At 53.3% G+C, this 18,305-nt stretch overlaps 2 protein-coding genes across 3 annotated transcripts; one reads left to right on the top strand and one right to left on the bottom strand.

The window, feature by feature from the left end:
* Positions 1-12: 12 nt before the first annotated feature.
* On the bottom strand, positions 13-10,864 carry SNRPA (small nuclear ribonucleoprotein polypeptide A). Of its 2 annotated transcripts, XM_022585604.3 has the most exons (7): positions 10,758-10,864; positions 10,205-10,299; positions 7,225-7,397; positions 4,879-5,058; positions 2,511-2,684; positions 1,967-2,055; positions 13-377 (listed from the first exon to the last, which is right to left on the bottom strand). In XM_022585604.3, the coding sequence occupies exons 2-7, from the start codon at positions 10,275-10,277 to the stop codon at positions 218-220; spliced, it is 849 nt and encodes a 282-aa protein (XP_022441312.1). In that variant the 5' UTR covers positions 10,278-10,299; positions 10,758-10,864; the 3' UTR covers positions 13-217. The 2 variants fall into 2 exon arrangements, with proteins under 2 accessions (XP_022441312.1, XP_089758949.1); XM_089902823.1 differs by lacking the exon at positions 10,758-10,864 and having other exon boundaries at positions 10,205-10,690.
* A 269-nt stretch (positions 10,865-11,133) lies between these two features.
* Positions 11,134-18,116, top strand: ACTMAP (actin maturation protease). Its single transcript, XM_022585608.3, has 6 exons — positions 11,134-12,205; positions 14,786-14,854; positions 15,376-15,500; positions 15,867-15,996; positions 16,091-16,161; positions 16,970-18,116. The coding sequence occupies exons 1-6, from the start codon at positions 11,886-11,888 to the stop codon at positions 17,305-17,307; spliced, it is 1,053 nt and encodes a 350-aa protein (XP_022441316.1). The 5' UTR covers positions 11,134-11,885; the 3' UTR covers positions 17,308-18,116.
* Positions 18,117-18,305: the final 189 nt, after the last annotated feature.

The following is an 18,305-nucleotide window of genomic DNA, read 5'->3' on the forward strand; positions in this document are numbered from 1 at the left end:
GTGAAAAAAACAAACCTCTAAAAAAACACTTTAATTCCAGCCTAACAGCGCCAGGTGCAATGTCTGGGGACAGACTCTGGGTACAATGCTGTGTGGCGACCATTCACTCACACACGGCTCCAAGAAGGCCCCCGAGGGGGACTTACCTTCAGGGGGCTGAGCCAAGAGGGGGAGGGGGTGGCCCCAGAACAGGGGACAGAGACATGGGGAAAGGGTGCTACTTCTTGGCAAAGGAGATCTTCATGGCGTTGTTCTGGGTGATCTTGAAACCCTGCAGGGCGTCGCGTGCGGCCCCTGCCTGCACCTCATTGTCAAACTCCACGAAGGCGATGTCGTGCCGCCCTGGGACCAGCCGGACCTCCTTGAAGCCAGGGAACCTGAGAGATGGTCAGAGACCTCAGGAATCCAGACTCAGCACCTCCCCCCAACTTTCTGGCATCCTGGGGGTAGGGGCCAGGAATGTTGCTAAACATCCCACAATGCAGAGGACAGCCCCAATAACAAAGAATTATCCAGCCCCAAACGTGTATGACGCTAAGTTGATAAACCCTAATATAAAAAAGTGTGCACAAAGGAAACATACCATTTAAATAAAACTGTTAACATGAACACCTGTGCAACCATAACCTCCGTCAAAACAAAGAACACTGCCTCCTCCCCACCCTCCACGTCCTCTCCCAATCTAAGGAATCAACCACTCCGGAAATTACCACCATCCCGACTTTCATGGTCTGCTGTTTCTTTCATTTCCCTCTTCTCATTCCTTACTTCCTTCCCCATTAGGCAACCATCCTCATTGTTTACTGGTTATCCCTTTCTCCATGAGTATCCTTAGAAAATATGCATTGTTCTGTGGACATGGTATATGAATGCATGGCATTCTTTTCCCGTTTTATTCAGCTTCTCAAAATTGCCCCTCGGCATTAGCATAAGGAACCACGCACGCTGCTCTTCCTGTTCCCTCTAGCTGCCACGTGGCGTGCAGTCGCGAGCACCTGCACTTGACCTCTCCCTTCTCCCAGGCTGCCTCTGGCTCCCTGCCACACTGTGAGGAATGCCCTACCCACAGCCCCTGGGGCCTCGTGTTAGAATTTCTGTAGGATATACAGTTAGAAACAGGTACAGATGAAAACGGTATAGGTGAACCTATCTGCAGGGCAGGAAGAGAAATGCAGACGTAGAGAACAGACACGTGAACACAGGGGTGCCAGGGGAGGGTGGGATGAATTGGAGATTAGGTTTGACATGAACACACTACCATGTGTAAAATGGATAGCTAGTGGGAACCTGCTGTATAGCACAGGGAGCTCAGCTCAGTGCTCTGTGATGACCTAGATGGGTGGGATGGCGGGGCGGAGGGAGGTCCAAGAGGGATGGGATATATATACACATATAGCTGATTCACTTCACTGTACAGCAGAAACTAACACAACATTGTAAAGCAATTATACTCCAATTAAAAAAAAAATGTGGGGGGAAAGAAAAAAAGCAGCAAAGCCACCAGGTGAGCATGACTAAACGGTGGCCAGTTACCCTACACAACGCCCGCAGTGCTCTGCATCCCATCTGCAGGGCACGCGGGGTCAAGCATCCCCACCTCCCATACTTGCAGTCTAAACAGGCTGACTCCTACCAGTCTAGCCAGTGTTCAGTGACATCTCACTCTTGTTTGACTTGCCTATGTCCAATTTAGAGACTGCAAAGATGAGACACAGAGCCTGGAGCCCCACTGCAGCCCCATGAAGGCAGAGGACGGCCCACCCGCCCTGGCCACTGCTGCCCACTACACCCCGCCGCTGCACACCTGACTTCACCCTCCTCCTTTTAACCTCTAGTCGTTGTCCCGCCTGTACAGCCTAAGCAGGCTTGGGACTCCACCAGCAGAATTGTGAAGCTCGTCCATCCCCATGGTGCCACCTCCTGGCCATCACCCTCTGGCCCCCGGTCAGCCACAGGCCCCACTTACTGGTTGAAAAGCATGGAAAGCATGAGCTCGTTGGTCTCTTCAGGCAGGTTTGTGAGGAACAAGATGTGATTTGGTGGATTTTCTGAAAGCTGCAGGAGAGCGACGGGAGCCCATTGAGTCTGGTCAGGGATCTACAGCCCTCCTGGTCTCCAGCCCCTGCCCCACCCCACCCCACCCCCGCCCCTTCCTGAATTCTTTCTAGTCCTGCACCTGACATACCCTGTGTTGTTGCCTGTCTTGCCCCCCCTAGACTGTAAGCCACAAGAGAGCACTGCTGTACCCATAAGCAGGTGCTCAGAAGTTCACTGAATGAAACTAGATGCCTACCCCCACTCCAGCCTCACCGTGACCTTCCAAAGCTGCTCCAACGAACACACCAATTTCTCTGTCCCAGGACCTGACACCATTGCTACATCCTCATCCTCCAGTATCACCTTCTCAAGGAGGCCTGCCCAGACCACCCAACCTAAAACAGTGCTCCCACCAGCCCCTTGCCACTCCTGTCTTCTGACTATAGCAGACCCCAGGAGGACCAGACACTTACAGGCTGTGCAGGTGGCATCTGTCCCGGCATAAGCTGCTGTGGAGGCATGGCCCCTGGTGGGATCTGGCCGGGTGCGAGGCCCGGAGGTGGGATCATGCCGGGGGGCGGCATGTAGGGAGGCTGGCCCGGCATGTGGTGCATGATGCGGGGCGCCTGAGTCATCGGCGGCATGCCCTGCAGGGAGAGAAGGGCAGGACTGAGAGGGGCGCCAGCAGGTGGGAGGAGGTGTGCTTTCAGTGCCGACAGGAAACAGAGAGAAGAAAAGGTTGTTACAGGAAACCCAGGGTGTGAGAGACACAGGGAGAAAGATCCAGTCTTGGAAAAGGCAAAAAAGGCACCCAAAGAGGGATGGATGGAGCAAAACAGACCCAAGGTCACAGCAGACATTAAATCAAAGAGTTTCAAAAAAAACTTTTTTTAACATAGAAAGATTGGTCAGGGGGGGCTTCCCTGGTGGCACAGTGGTTGAGAGTCCGCCTGCCGATGCAGGGGACCGGGGTTCGTGCCCCGGTCCAGGAAGATCCCACATGCTGCGGAGCGGCTGGGCCTGTGAGCCATGGCCGCTGAGCCTGCGCGTCTGGAGCCTGTGCTCCGCAACGGGAGAGGCCACAACAGTGAGAGGCCCGCGTACCGCAAAAAAAAAAAAATTGGTCAGGGGGACTTCCCTGGTGGTCCAGTGGTTAGGACTGTGAGCTTCCACTGCATGGGGCATGGATTCAATCCCTGGTCAGGGAGCTAAGATCCCACATGCCATGTGGCGTGGCCAAAGGAAAAAAAAAAAAAATCGCCAGAAGGGCCTAACTTTGTTTAGAGACATATGAGTAGAAAAATAGCCTAGGAAAAAAACCAAAAACATTGTCAACTAAAAGGGGTGGAAATAAACACTGTAAGCAGCATGCTGTACTCCTGCTTCTAAAACTAAACTTCATGGAAAAAGAAACAGACCCAAAGAACAGACAGTGGAAGGCAGAGGTAGCTAGGAATGGTCAAGGCAGGTGCGTGAAGAAGTGGGAGCGCTGGTGGCAAGGGGAAGGGAGACAGCCTGAAGGCCAAGAGCGTGTGCACCCAGGGGAGACAGGAGCTGGAATCCCATCTAAGAGTCAAAGGTGGACAGAAAGCTGGGCACAGAAGAGTGGAGACGGTAAGAGTGGCGAAGCTCGATGGTAAGCCAGACACCATCACCGACACAAGACACAATAGAGCACAACCCATCAGAAAAGCCGACGTGGAGGTTCGGAGACCTGAGTGGGTCCAATCCGTCCATCTTTTCTTTAATACTTGGTGCTTTCTGTATCCTGTTTAGAAAACAGGATGTTTCCACTCTTCACGCCCTCACCAAGGTCGTAGACATTTTCCTGTTTTCTTCTAGAACGTTTATTGTTGTAGCTGTCACATTCAGGTCTATGATTCACCTCAAAGTAACTTATACATTGTTAAGGCAGGGCTAACTTTTCCCCTTACAGATATCCAATTGGCCCAGTATCATTTACTAGGGGAAAAACCCCTTTTACCACTGGACTGCATGTGGTACCTTGACATACATGGAGTGACTACATACACATGTGGATGTTTCAGGACTCTATTCTGCCCCACTAGTCCATCTTTCTACCCTTATGCCAATACCATACCATCTTGATTACTATATAGCAGGCCCCCAGCTTTGTTCTCCTCGTCTGCCTTGCTTTGCCTTTCCAGACATTTACAGACGGCCTGTCTGTCCCCACAAGTCCCTGCTGGGATTTTGACTGGAATTGTGTTGAATTTTAAATTAATTTGCAGAGAACTGAAGTCTTAATAGCAGTGAGTCTTCCTATCCATTTGATGAGGTCATCTCCAATTTCGCTCAGCCATGTTCTATAGTTTCAGTGGGTGGCCTTGCACACTTTTTGTTGATTTACTCCTCGGAGCTATCTTTCAATTTGAAGTCTACTTGTTTGTGGCCTAAGTGTAGAAATAAAACTGACTTTTTCCATACTGACCTTATATCTGGTAACCTTGTTAAATTAAATTCTTTTTAATCGTAACAGTTGATTAGTAGTTTTCTCTGGATTTTCTACACAGACATTGACTTAGAAGACACAGACAGCAAAATCAAGGTCAAGGAGAAAGAGAAAACAAAACAGTGAGACACAGAGAAAGAAAGATCCTGAGAAACAGGCAGGCAGGCACAGACATTTCCAAGTGGAGATACCGTCACTCACATGCTCAACCCCTCCCTAGAGACAGGCACACAATCTCGCTAAGAAAAATGGGAGAGGGGAGTCTGAATCCACAAGGGGAGACCCCTCCCCACCCCACCCCCAAGCCAGCCCACGTGGATGAGGAAGACCTGGTGGTGAGAAGGCCGTGTCTCTGGGCCCCAGCTTACCGGGACAGGCCCCTGGACGGCGCCCACCACAGGGGCGGCCGCCCCACCCTGCACGGCCTTCTTGGCAGCCGGGGTCTCCTGGCTCTTGGGCTTCCTCTTCTCCCGCTTGCGGTCCCGCTCCACAAAGGTGCCCTTCATCTTGGCAATGATATCCGAGTCAGTCTTGGCGTACTGGATGCGCTGCCGAACCGAGAGCAGAAGGGTTAAGGAGACTGGTCTGGGGCCAGACCACCCGGATGCCAAATCAGACCTTGCCAGGAGCTTGGTGAGTAATGTCACAGAAATCACTTGGCCTCAACGTCCTCATCTGTCAAATAGGGACTGCGGTATTTCCCACTTCAAAGGACAATCGTGAAGACCATGAGTGAAAGTGCTCCAAACGGTGCCTGGCACACAGCAAGTGCCCAGTCAGTGGTTGCTGAGATTCTGAAGGGAAGATGGGACAGCCCCAAGCATCAGGCCCAAGGCAGAAGGAAGGAAACAAGGTCAGGACAGGAGCACTGTGCAGGGGGGCTTCCATCACACAGGAAGAGAACTGAGCCTCCAGGCTAAATCTCATTCATTCAGCGGTTTATGGAGCACCTATATCTGCTCTGGCGGTACAGCAATGAGCAAATCACACAAAAGCCCCCGCTCTCATGGAGTCTGTTCGCTGGGAAAGATATGACAGAGATTAAAAAGTGAACTGGAGAAGGGGATGTGAGGAGTTAAGAACTGAAATTTTCAGAGTGTGGGCAGGAAAGACCTCAGTGAGAAAACACTGGTGTACAGACAGAGGGAGGGAGGGAGCCACGCAGACATCTAGGGAAAAGAGCATCCTAGCAAAGGAACAGCCATCAAAGAGCTAAGGAATGCAGGGCGTGTTCAAGGAAAAGCAAGGAGGCCAACAAAGATGAGGAGGGAGAAAGCCAGGAGTGTTATAAGCAGGGGAGTGACGAGTTCTCACTTGTGACTCCCAAGGAGCGCTGTGGCCACGGGATGGAGAGTGGCCTGTGAGGACCAGGTGTCAAACCAGGGAGAAGGGTGGCAGCTGAAACTAGGTGGGTGGCAGGGGGGGAGCGAGAATGGGTGGAGGGTTTTGTTTGTTTTGGAGACGTTTTGGTTTTTTTCTTTTATTTTTTTGGTAGAGGTTTTGAAGGTAGAGTTGACAGGACTCACTGATAGAACTCACAGTGGCTCAGTGCTTCATATGGTCCAAGCAATGATTTCAGAGAAAAGCAGGGGAGGAGGGTCTACACAAAACGATTTACTGGTTTTAGTCCTCAAAAGTGAATTCCTGGCCGCTCCAGAGAAGCAACATCGCGGCGCACTCCAGAAGGAGGTGAGGGCTCCAGGTGGCCCCGCTAAACCCGGGGCCAGTGTCTTCCACATGAAGTGGCCTGCCTGGGACCTGCAGGCACTGACACTTCTCTCACCTCCCCAAGGGAACTGGTTCAGGGAAGCATATTACAATCAGGTGAAACTGGAAAACTGACTGAGGAACAAAGGAAAAAGCCCGAAGAACCAAAAACATCTCCCACTGATAACAGCAGGAATTCTAGTTCAGGGCAGGGACTTTAAGCCACTCCTCACCTCCTGGACGGCAGTCCCCACGGCTGTCCACTTGGCCTCCTGAACATCCGTAACCCACTTCTTCCCATCCCACGGCCCTTGCCCTGGTCCCGGCCCAACCCGGGAGCCAACCCAGCCTCACCTTCACAATGGAACCCCATCTCCCTCCTAACCCCCCTACCCAACAGCCACAGGCAGTCCCCAAAAAGCTTCCCTTGCTTCCCCAGCACCCTCGGAATCAAGTCCACTTTCAGGACCAACTCCAGCTCCTAGCCTGACTTCTGACTGGCTCTCCAGGCCAGTCCCTCCCACCACATCCCACCCTTCACTCCAGCTAAGGGAACTTGACTCACTTCCTCAACTACGTGTGCTCTTGGTTATCTCCAGGCCTTAGTCCACTGTCTTTCTCCCTCTCCTCCCCCAGCGACTCTTCTCCAAGTCTTACTCATCCGGAAAGGCTTCCCGGCAAACTCCCAGAATGGGTGAGAGGCCGCGCCTAAGCTCCCCCAGCTCTGTGCACTTGCCCGGTCCCAGCCCCGACCCCTCCGGGTCATGGCCATCTGGAGGCAGGCGTGTCTCTCCAACTGCACTGTGGGCCCGAGAGGGCGGAGCTGGGCCTTCCCTTGATCACGGTGTTTCCACAGCCCCAGTGCAGTGAACAGTGGATGCTGAGGACTAGCAAGAGAAACTCCCGTCCTCAATGGTCTGGAATACAGGCAACATAAGTCCAGACCCATCCAGCCTGCAACAGCCTTGCACGGGCATACACCCACACCCTCCACACCCAGTGCTCACCATGGGCTTGTCGTAGAAGGGGAAACCCTGCATGGAGCGCAGGGCATTGGTGGCGCTGCTGACCTCCTTGAAGATGACAAAGGCCTGGCCCCTCATCTTCAGGCTTCGTGATACCAGGATATCCAGGATCTGGCCAAACTGGGAGAAGATAGCGTACAGGGACTTCTTCAGTTCTGCGGTGGGGGGAGGAAAGACCAATAGGTGACTGGAGGCCTTGGTATCATGTCCTGCGTCTCGAGCTCCCCTTTGCAGAGAAGACGCAGCCCAGGAGGGAAACCATCAGTCCACTGACAACGAGTACAGAGCAATACCAGCAGCAGCCTAGAACCACTCAAGTGGTCGCGTGCACTCCTCTGGAAGAGATCGACAGTAACAGTACCTACCCCACAACGTCGCTGTACGAGGAACGTGAGTCACACATACAAAGGACACACGGTAAACGCTCGATAAATGCGAGCACTTCTTCTCATTGTCTCCAGCACCTTGACACACGCCCCTCTGATGTGGCCCTGGCTGACTTCTACCACCTCATCTCTCCCCACACTCCACCTTCACTCCTATAGCTCCAGCCACACTGGCTTTCCTGCCCTTTCTCAGGCCCATCACAGCAACTCTGCCTCAGGACCTTTGCATTGGCTGCTCCCTCTACTAGGAGCATCCTTCTGATGTGTACATGGCCTCCTTCCATTCAACCAGGGCTCAGCAGATATGCTGCCACCTGAGGCACTCCCTGACCACCCTGTGTGAGTAAGTGCCCTCTCACGTCACTCTCCCCCACTCCTGGGACCCTACCTGCTCTTCCTTCATGGCATTTCCCACCTCTTGACATCATGTTTGTTTACTTATTGTTTAGCTCTCCTTCTGAAGAGCTACAAGCCTTCTTATTTATCACCTTATCCCCATGAGCAGTACGGTCACCAGCACACAAACCTCCAAAAGCTTTTGCATGAATAAAGGTACCATTAAATGATTTATGGAAATAAGTTCACTACATTCTTACAACCACTCCATGAAGCAGCAGTTATAACTGTCTCAATTTTACTACCATGGATAGAAGCTCTCAGAGGGTCTGTCACTGGCCCAGGAGGAGTGTCCCAAGGGTGCTGGGAAGACCCTGAAGAGCCAGCACCAGGACAGGGACAAGGAGCCAAGCCCATCCAAACCCAGCACCACCATACCTCACTAGCAAACTGCCACACCTGACAGCAAGAAAAGGGTACCAGTCTTATGCAAAGAAGGTATCTGAGCTTAAGATGTTTGGTCAAAGAAATACAGGAGAGGAAAGAAAAGGCGGGGCAGGGTAAAGAGGGAAGCAAATAGCCAAAAATTCTGATGACATTTCTGGGCTTTGTCTCCACTCCCCATCCCCATGAACCCAGTTTGGGCTTTAGTCATTCCGCTGGACTCTGGGCCTCTCCCCAGTCTCCTTTCTTGCCCACTCAAGTTCACCCTCCACAGCTGGAAAGATCTTTCACAATTAGTTGCATCCCTTGCCTGGCTCCCCAAAGCCCTCAGGACAAAGTCCAACACCTCACCCAGCCCACAAGGCCCCATGAGCCAGAGTGCACCGTTCTCCATGAGTCATAGGCCTCTAAGTCTCAGACACACAAAACTACAGTACGTGTAGTTCCCAGAATGCCCTGGGCTCTCTTTTGCCCATGGATATTTGCATGTGCTGGTCCAAGTTAAGAACTCTCTTCCCCCACATCATAACATAAATAATAACATAAATACTGCTTCTTCTACCTGTTAGGCTTTTCCAAAATGTCTCCTTTTCTATGAAACTGAATGAATACCTCTTTCTAGGTGCCCCATCTCAACCCTGACAACTCTGCCTGTGCTTCCCCAATCACGGCCCTAGCTACTCTGGGATATCACTGTCTGGTAGCAGGTCTGTATTGGACTGTGGCTCCATGAAGCTAGGGCCAGGACTGCCTCAGTCACCAGTGTGTCCCCAGCTCCACAAAGCACTGGCTGGGCACAACGTTCTAAAAGTATATGAGGGATTTACGTGGCTCGTTTTATTACCTTCAACAGCAACTTTATTGGTAACGTCAAACTTAATCCCAGCGAGCTCCTTTGGTTCTCCTAATAATTTTCTTGAGGCAATAAGAGCTAACACTTATCCAACACTTACTGACCGCTGAGCACCATAACAAGAAGCTGAATGGCTGAATGGAAGTTTATCTAATATAATCCCCATAACACCCACACAGAGAAGATATGACTTTGCCCAGTCTTCCTATATAGAGAATGAGTGTCAACAAAAAGTGGTAACTTGCTCAAGAAAATGGAAAAGTATGTCTGATGTCAAGAATTGAGTTTTTAAGCAGAATTCCATACTGGTGGCGTCAACCACTTTTCAGTGCTGTGTGACCCTGGGCAAATCATATCACCCCTGAGTCTCAGTTTCCTAATCCGAGAAATGGGAAGAATAGGTCCTTCCTGCAGGGTTGCTGTGCAAGTTAAAAGTAACCAAGATTTGTATTTACGACAGCACCTGGTACCGAGTGTTAGCCATCATTATTGTTCATTTCATTTTCATTTTGAAATGAAACAGTTCATTGTGGGCTAATCACTGACCAAGACAGTTGCAGTTCTTACCCTCCTGGAACTCACAGGCCAGGAAAGAGACAGCCCCATGACAGCCCAGAACAATCAGGGCTTGAAGGGGGATGTCCAGGGTTATGGGAAGTCAGAGGCAGGCACGTGGGTGGAAAAGGGAGGGGGAAGGCATCCTGGAGGAGGGGTCCTGTGAGGTGAAACCTTGAAGCATGAGTAAGTGACCAGGTTAATGGGCAAAGCGTAAGATGAACTGAGGAAATGTTAAAGGCAGAGGAAGCAGCATGTGCAAAGGTCGAGGGGTTAACTCTAACAGTTTGAGTGGACAAGGCTGAGGAAGAGACACGGATGCTGGGGACAGAAGAGGGGGCCGGCTCTTGCGGGATAGCCTGGAGTCCGGACTATCCCGAGAACTCACCATCCTTCTTGATCTTCTCGTTGAGATTGTTGATATAAATAGTGTGGTTGGGGCGGGTCTCGGGAACTGCCATGGAGTGAGTTGCTGAGGTAGGGCTGAAAGAATGAAAAAGTCCCACTCAGCCCTGGGTTTCTGCAAATCCTTGGTCCCAACGCGGGCTGTTTAGGGATCTTCCTTTCAAGAGGAAGTCAGGTAAAGCAGAGAGAAGGGAAGAGGGAAGAACAGCTCGGAAAACAAAGCAAACGCAGGACACCGCTTCTCCTCCCCGCGTGGTGAGGGAAATCTCGTGAGGTTTACTACGAGTCCCAGGATGCTCTACGCGACTCAGTAGGCGAGTGTCCTAGATGGCGATTCCCACTGGCCCACGACCTCAAAGGCGGTCCAGGAGAAAAAGCCCGGATGTAGAGGCAGTTAAGGAGGGAGGGACGACTTTGCAGAGCCCTGGCCTCGAGCAGCAGGAAAAGAATTCCCCAACACGAGGCGCGGGAATACCCGGGCGCCAAGCCCTCCACCCGCCAGGCGCCCATGGCCGCCTGCGCCCAAGGACACTCACCGAAAGTGTCTCAGCTCCCGCAAGTGGCTTCTGCTACCTTGCTGAGCGCCGACCACAAAACTTCCTCTCCTGGTCCCGCCTTTGTTTTTCTACAAGCCAATCCCTGCGCGGAAACCTGGTAGCTTGGCCAATCAGAATCCTGGATCCAGATTTTGCCAATCAAAACGACACTTGGGTTCCCGCCTCGGCAGGAAAACTCCGCCCACCGCCTGCAAGCCCGCCTCCTTTTGCGGCACTCGGGGCTACGTACCAATCAGTGAAGGCCGCGCCCCCTCTCGCTCTTCTTGCCAATCGGAACGCGGTTCTTGCGGCCGTCTCTTCGGAGGCCTTTCTTTGGAAGCCCCACCTCTCCCCAGCCCCTACGCGTTCTCTGTCACGTGATTGTTAAAGGGGCGGACACGAGTTGCGAGTTTTACCTCCGGGTTTGGGAGCGTTTGTGCGCTGCGGCCGCCATTTTGCTGGAAGGGGAGGCGCGCCTTACTTCCCGACTCCGTACCCTATCCCAACGGTATCGCGGCTCCCCACGACCTCCGATCTATGAGCCTTCCCCTACCCACAAGACTCTTCCTGTTGCGCTCTGATTTCAGGACTTTCTCCACAACTAAGCTGTTTTCCCTGCCAGGTGTCCTTTTGACCTCTTGACCTCTGACTCAAAGGTCAGCTCTAAGGTTTCAAACTTGGGTCTCGGATGCGAAGGGGCGATCTATTCTAAATTCCCCAAGTCTTTAGCACTGGGGCTGTAAATCCCACGCTTTAGGTGCCTCGTCCCAGGTCTGCGCTTTCATGTCCTGAAATTGAACACCAGGTTTCCAAATCTAGCCAGGGATAAGAAGTTAACTCCTCCTAAGTGTCACTCCTTGAGCCCTGCATCCCAACTTATACCACAAATCTGGTTCCACATTAAAGGACCCCGTTAACGCTCAGATCCCTTGTGGTTTAAGTCAGCCTCAATCCCAGCTCCCAAGGTTCCAGATTTTAGCCCTGGTGTTTTCAGTCCCACTGCTCAGGCCCCAAAATCTGGAACTCAGTTCTAAAACCTTCAAAATCTCCATCCCTGCGACCAGCACATTTTGGAGGATCCTTCCCTCTCTCATTCTCCATCTTCCAACCCAAGTCACAGACCCCAAAATGATTTCTCCATGCTCTCCTTCTTTAGAGCCACAAATTCCTCCTCCCCAAACCCCTGCATCCCAGGCCCCCATAATTCCACCTCCTCCCCTACCCCCAAATCTCCCGGAATTAGCTTTTCCACCCTCTCCCTCAAGTCTCCAGACCCGTATTCCCCCACCACCCCCACTGCCGCCTCCACCCCCTACCACCAGGTTTTCTCCCCCTCACGTCTTCGGCTTGGAGAAGAGCCAGCTCCTGAAGGAGGCCTTGGAGAGGGCCGGCCCAGTCCCCAGGAGCAGAGAGGATGTGAAGAGGCTCCTGAAGCTGCACAAGAACCGGTAGGGTCCCCATGCCCCTTTCTTCCCACCCACCCAGGGTCTCACCCAACCACTTGTCCCCAGATCACTGCTGCCATCTCCTCTTGGGGTTTCCCATTTCCTCAAGGTCAAACAGTCTGACTGCCTCAGCCCCCTTCCTTAGACCCCTTCAGTGGCGGTGTGTCTTCAGCAATGAGGAAAGCTGCCCTCACAAGAGCACCTCGTCCAGTGGGAGAGACAGATCCCTCCCTCCACCAGTGACAGCCCAGAGTGGTCAGAGCCGTGAGGAGGGAGCCCAGAGGGAGTGCCCGACCGAGGCTGGGGGGTCAGTGGGGCCTGCCTGAAGGAGGGGATCCCTGAGTGCTGTGGAGCAAGTTATGCCAGGGTACGTGATGAGGAGAGTAAACAGCTTGTGCCCAGGCCCAGAGTGACATGAAAAGATGTTCTTTTCAAGGACCTGCAAATATTTCTTTATTGGGACAGAGGAGGTGGCACATGTGGGGTTTCCCAGGTGGGCAGGAGCAGACCACACAGGGCATGGGGGGGGCAGGCGTCCTGAGGGCGCTGGGGAGCTGTGGAATGGATCTGTGCCCTTCCAGGGAGGGAGAGAGACTGCCTTCGAGGAGTAGAGCGGTGAGATTGGAGTCTAGGGGCCCAGGAGGAAGCTGGAGCACCAGGAGATCAGGCAGGAGGGGAGGGGGCTAGACTTGGGCCGGGGCTGAAGGGAAGAGAGACGAGTGACCTGCCCAGACTCACCAAAGAAACTTCCAGCTCTCTAGACAAGTTTATAATCTGCACTAAACGCCCCAACCATAGTGAGGCAAATTTTTTGTTTGTTTTTTGTTTTGGCTGTGCTGCACAGCTTGCGGGATCTTAATTACCTGACCAGAGATCGAACCCTGCCCCTTGCAATGGAAGTGCAGAGTCCTAACCACTGGACCGCTGGGGAATTCCCCCATAATGAGGCAAATTTAATGCAAGTAACAACTACCTGTTGTATGCCAGGTGCTGTTCTAAGTGTTTTTACTTATTAATTTAACCTCAGCAATTCCATGAGACAGGAGCTGTTTTCTTTTAATTGAAGTATAATTGATTTACAATGTCGTGTTAGTTTCAGGTGTACAGCACAGTGATTCAGAGATATATATATGTAAAAACATACATATATACGTCTGTATATATTCTTTTTCAGATTCTTTTCACTCATAGGTTATTACAAAATATTGACTATATAGTTCCCTGTGCTATACAGTAGGTCCTTGTTGTCCAGTAGGTCTTATTTTATAGACAGTAGTGTGCACCTGTTAATTCCAGACTCCTAATTTATCCCTCCCCCTGCAAGATAGGAACTATTATTATCCCATTTTCCACATGAGGAAACTGAGGCTCATAGAGGTGAAGTCACTTAGCCACGGTGCTTAGGAGAGGAAGGGCATGGCACTGGGGCTCCCTGCTTTGAACCACTGTGCGGATAATCATCTCCTTTCATCAGGAAGGTGCCCCCCTCAACCTTACTCTTTCACTGGCTTTGGGATAGAAATATAAGCACATTGCCCGGCACCTCCTGAGCCCTGGTGGGGGAGAGAGGGGAGGGGTTGGGATCACCAAAATATTCTGAGTGGCCTCCCCAAGAATGGGGCTGGTGAAGCCTGTGAGGAGTCTATCAAGGTGATCTCTTAGGCCTGGAGCAGTTGTTACCTGGTTTTGCTCAAGGCTGAGTGGAAGGGATTCCCACCTTATCTAACTGCCTGAAAAACAGGTTTGAGAGGGGAAAAACATTCAGAGTTTGGGTATTGATAAAATAAAATTCATATTTTATGGCAAGACAAGAGAATTTTAAACATGAAATTTTTCTTTGCCCACTGGGGCCTCCTCCCTCCCATTTAGCGTGTATTATGCGTTTGCATTAACCAGACCTCCTTAGGGGATAACATTTCTTCTTGATCTCATCAAGGGTCACAACTCCTTAGGAGACGGCTTTCCTTCTTAACTTTGTTAAGGGATCGCAATGACCCATGACCCATAACTTGCTTTGTACTTGTAGATCTGGATTGAGTAAACTGTCAATAATATGTCGTTTGACATATAACCAACGCTTTGTCTCAAAAGAACATATATAACTGTGTTTTGATCTCTCACAGGCGGAACAGTCCTCAGAGTGTTCTGAGAGACTCTCCCAGGTTATAATCCTCAGGTTGGCTTGAATAAAATTTTCTCTTTCTTTCTTAGATTGACTATTGATTACTTTTTTCATCCATGGTGTAGAGACACCCCTTCTAATAATTTAATCCCTCTGGCTCCTAGTTGCAAAGCTTTTGCACATCTGCTCTTTGCCCCTTCAGTAACTGAGAGAAAGAGCAGGGAGCAGCAGGCAGAAGGATGATTCCCACTGAGCAGATGAGGAAACTGAGGCTGGGGAGGGGAGGAGTCTCAACAGGGATGAAGGAAGTCGGACCCAGCCAAGAGCGGCCCTCAGGTCTCAGGACAGCTGAGCCCATGCTCCTCCCCTTCACCATCCGTGACACCCCACTCCCAGCCAGCCCTCGATGGGGGGACCCTAGGAGCTGGTTGCCGCGTGACCTGAATGCGACTGTGATTCAGTTTCAGAAGTGACCTGCAGTGGATCCTCTTCTGTGCTGACCTGCCCTCCCTCATCCAAGAAGGCCCTCAGTACGTGCCCTAATCCGGGACCCCAACCCCTTGGCCGGCCATACGTTCTGAGCCTCTGCCCTCGCCAGGCTTTGTGAGGATTGACCCAGGAGTGTGGGAAGAGTGGGTTCACGCCAGGCAGCCTGGGGAGAAGGAGGAGGCCGAGGAGGGGAGGGAGGGGGGAACCTACCAGGTGAGGGTCCTGGGTACATGCGCAGTAAACAGTTGGAACGAATAAGCAAGTGAACAAATGAACCTGGTCCATTATCTCTGACTCCACCTTGGCACCTGCTCCTCCTAGAAGCCCAGGTGACATCTCTCCCTACCCTCCCACCCACACCCCCAGTCTTCCAGCCCTGGTTCAGGCCATGGCCAGCCTCTGTCCCAGGAGGGGGAGTCAGGTCTCCCCACTTGGCCTGAGAGAGGAGAAGGGAATTCCCCCAGGGCAGCAAACCTGTTCCCCACACTCCAGTTTCCAGGTGAGAGGGGGCCCAGGAAAGACACGAGTTAGGGGTTGGGGGGCTGGGCCTGTGTCTCCCCAGGTGCGGGCTGGTGGCCTTGTGGATGGCAGGCACTCTCCTGGCACCCCGCAGCGGCATCCCCCTGGAGAGACTGGTGCAGGTGGCCATGGAGAGAGGTTACACGGCCCAGGGGGAGATGTTCTCAGGTAGGTTGGGTGTGGAAGGGATTCAAGCCAGGTGTTCTGCAGGAGGGGACTGGAGAGCTTGGCTAGGACACACCGGGCACATAAGGGGGCTTTGTTCCATTCTTTGGGCCCTTGTCCCCCCACAGTAGAGCAGAGTGTCACAGGGTGGACTCTGGAGCCAGGCCACCTGGGGTTTCCATCCCAGCTCTGCCATTTTCTACTGTGTGGCCATGGACAAGCAGCTGACCCTCTCTGTCCCTCATTTTCTGCATTTGTTCAAAGAGGTGATGGTCAAGGTGAAAGTTATAGGCGTTGATTCCCGAAAGCCTTTGGCATGGTGCCAGGCACACAGCGATCGCTCTTTCTGTGTCTGCTCTGTCCCTGCAGTGACTGACATGGGCAGGCTGGCCCAAGAGGCACTGGGCTGCCAGGCAGAGGTGCTCTACGGCGGCCTGGGTGGTCCCAACAGAGACCACGTCCTACAGCACCTTGTCGCCGGACATCCCCTGCTTATCCCGTATCCCAGGGCCAGGGAGGGAGCAGCAGGGAAGGAGTGGAGACGGGTGGGTCCCACAGCCACACCACAGCTTTGGCCTTAACCCCAGTGCCAGCTATGACGAGGACTTCAACCACGAGCCGTGTCAGAGGAAGGGCCACAAGGCCCACTGGGCAGTGAGTGCAGGTGGGTCCCCCCTCCCATGCCCTGTGCCCTCACCCTGGATCTCCCCAGCCCCGCCTCCCCTCCTCACATTCTTACCCTCGCACTGGCACCTCCCCATTACCCAAGGCAGGAACCAGGATTGGGCCATCCCTGTCCCTACAGGGTACTTAGCAGGGACCTGGCCAGCAACAGGTACTTCAGTGTCCGCCAATCAGGGTTTTCCACAAACAGAAACTCAGAGCGCAGACAAGGATCAGACAGTCTGGGCTGCAGGCTTGGTCCAGCCACTTCCAGGCTCTGTGACTCTGGGCCTCCATTGCCCTATATCTGGAGATGAAGGCAAAAGTAGCACCCACATCTTAGGCAGAGGACGTAAAACTCTTTGAATGGTGCCTGGTATGTTACATGTCTTGGTAAGTGTTAGCTACAGTCAGCATCCTCGTCTTTGCACCTGCCTGAGAGAAGGCCAGAGTTGCACGTCAGGTGGCCTGGATGGAGGATCCCTTGTGTGCGTGCCTCTCTGAGCAGTGCTCTTCCGGACAGCTGGTGACAACTAGCTGACGATGTTTGCACTGTTCAGTGCTGCCTCGGCACCTCCCTGTGCTGACAGGCTGTTGGAGGCCGGACTTAAAATGCCTGCAGCTCTAGAGCCCAACACCATGGGTCTAAATCCCAGCCCAGCTGTCTGCCTGCTGGCCCGTGCTGACCTCTCTGTGACAGTGTGGGGATGGAGGCAGCACCTACCCTGGAGGGCTGTGGTGGGACTCAGGGAGCCCCAGCCCCTCGTCAGGGCTCAGCTCCCACTCACAGCCTCCCTCTCTCCTCCCAGGAGTCCTGCTGGGTGTGCAGGGTATGCCCAGCCTCAGCTATGAGGAGGACCCTGAGCTGCCAGGCCTGTTCCACCCAGCGCCCGGCACGCCCCGCCAGCCACCATCCCTGCCAGAGGAAGGCTCCCCAGGAGCCGTCTACCTTCTCGCCAAGCAGGGCAAGAGTTGGCGCTACCAGCTGTGGGACTACGACCAAGTCCGGGACAGCAACCTGCAGCTGACGGACTTCTCGCCCTCTCGGGCCGCCGATGGCCGGGAGTACGTGGTCCCCGTCGGTGGGGTGCGGGCCGGCCTCTGCGGCCAGGCCCTGCTCCTCCGACCACAGGACTCCGGCCACTAGCCTGCTGCAGCCCCGAGCCGGGGCGCCGCCACAGCTCAGCTGTGTCACCATTCACAGAGTGCCCCATCTTCTCCTCTGTACGACAGCCTGGGGGCTTGGGCTGGATCTCTGAGGACCTCCAACCAGAGAGCTTTCATGCAGGGTCCCCCCCGAATCCATCCAGTCCCAATCCTGGGCCTCAGCTCCCCCAAGCCCGTACCCCAGTATTGATAACCTACTCTGGGCTGGGGTTATAGCCAGGAGCCCCACAGACAAGCTCCCTCTCTCCAAGAGAGTCTGACAACCGCTCAGACCCCAGGGCTTGTCCACCCCACCTCAGTGTTGCAGCCACCCGTTTCTGGCTGCTGTCCGCCCTCTCTCTGGACCGCTTGCTGCTTCCCAGTGTCTGTCCATGTGGAGCCAGGGAAGCCTTTTAAAACGCAAACCAGGGACTTCCCTGGCGGTCCAGTGTTTAGGACTCCACGCTTCCACTGCAGGGGGTACAGTTCGATCCCTGGTCGGGGGGAACTTGAGACCCTGCATGCCACGCAGCGCAGCGCAGCATACTTCTTGCAGGGCAGGGACTAAACTCACCCCGCCCCAGGTCACCTCCCTTACCCCAGGCTGTTCTTCGTCACGCTTTCTGCCACCAGCCAGGCATAGTGGCCTCTCAGGTGCCTAGGTGTCCTGTCTCCGCCACCCCCCAGCCCTGTGTTACAGACAATTCTGGAACTGCTCTACCCTGGCTCCTTGTCACTTCCTCTGGGAAGACTCCCTCTGGCTGAGCACCTCCTCCACCTATGTGTTCTGATTTAAAAACAAAAGCAAAAGCCTCTAAGACTAGTTATTTGTGCCAACCCCTTTACCCCCGTTAACTCATCAAATCCTCCAACCCTGTAAGGAAGGTACTAGATCCTCCCTGTTTGACAGATGGAGAGACTGAGGCCTGAAGAAGTGCAGTCACTGGCCTAAGGTCACATGGCTGGCAAGCGGCAGGGCAGGGATTCAAACCAGGCAGA

The sequence above is a fragment of the Delphinapterus leucas genome, chromosome 20 (genome assembly GCF_059928025.1).
Source record: "Delphinapterus leucas isolate spDelLeu-1000000601 "Yukka" chromosome 20, BTC_Dleu_Yukka2, whole genome shotgun sequence".
Classification (NCBI taxonomy): Eukaryota; Metazoa; Chordata; class Mammalia; order Artiodactyla; family Monodontidae; genus Delphinapterus; species Delphinapterus leucas.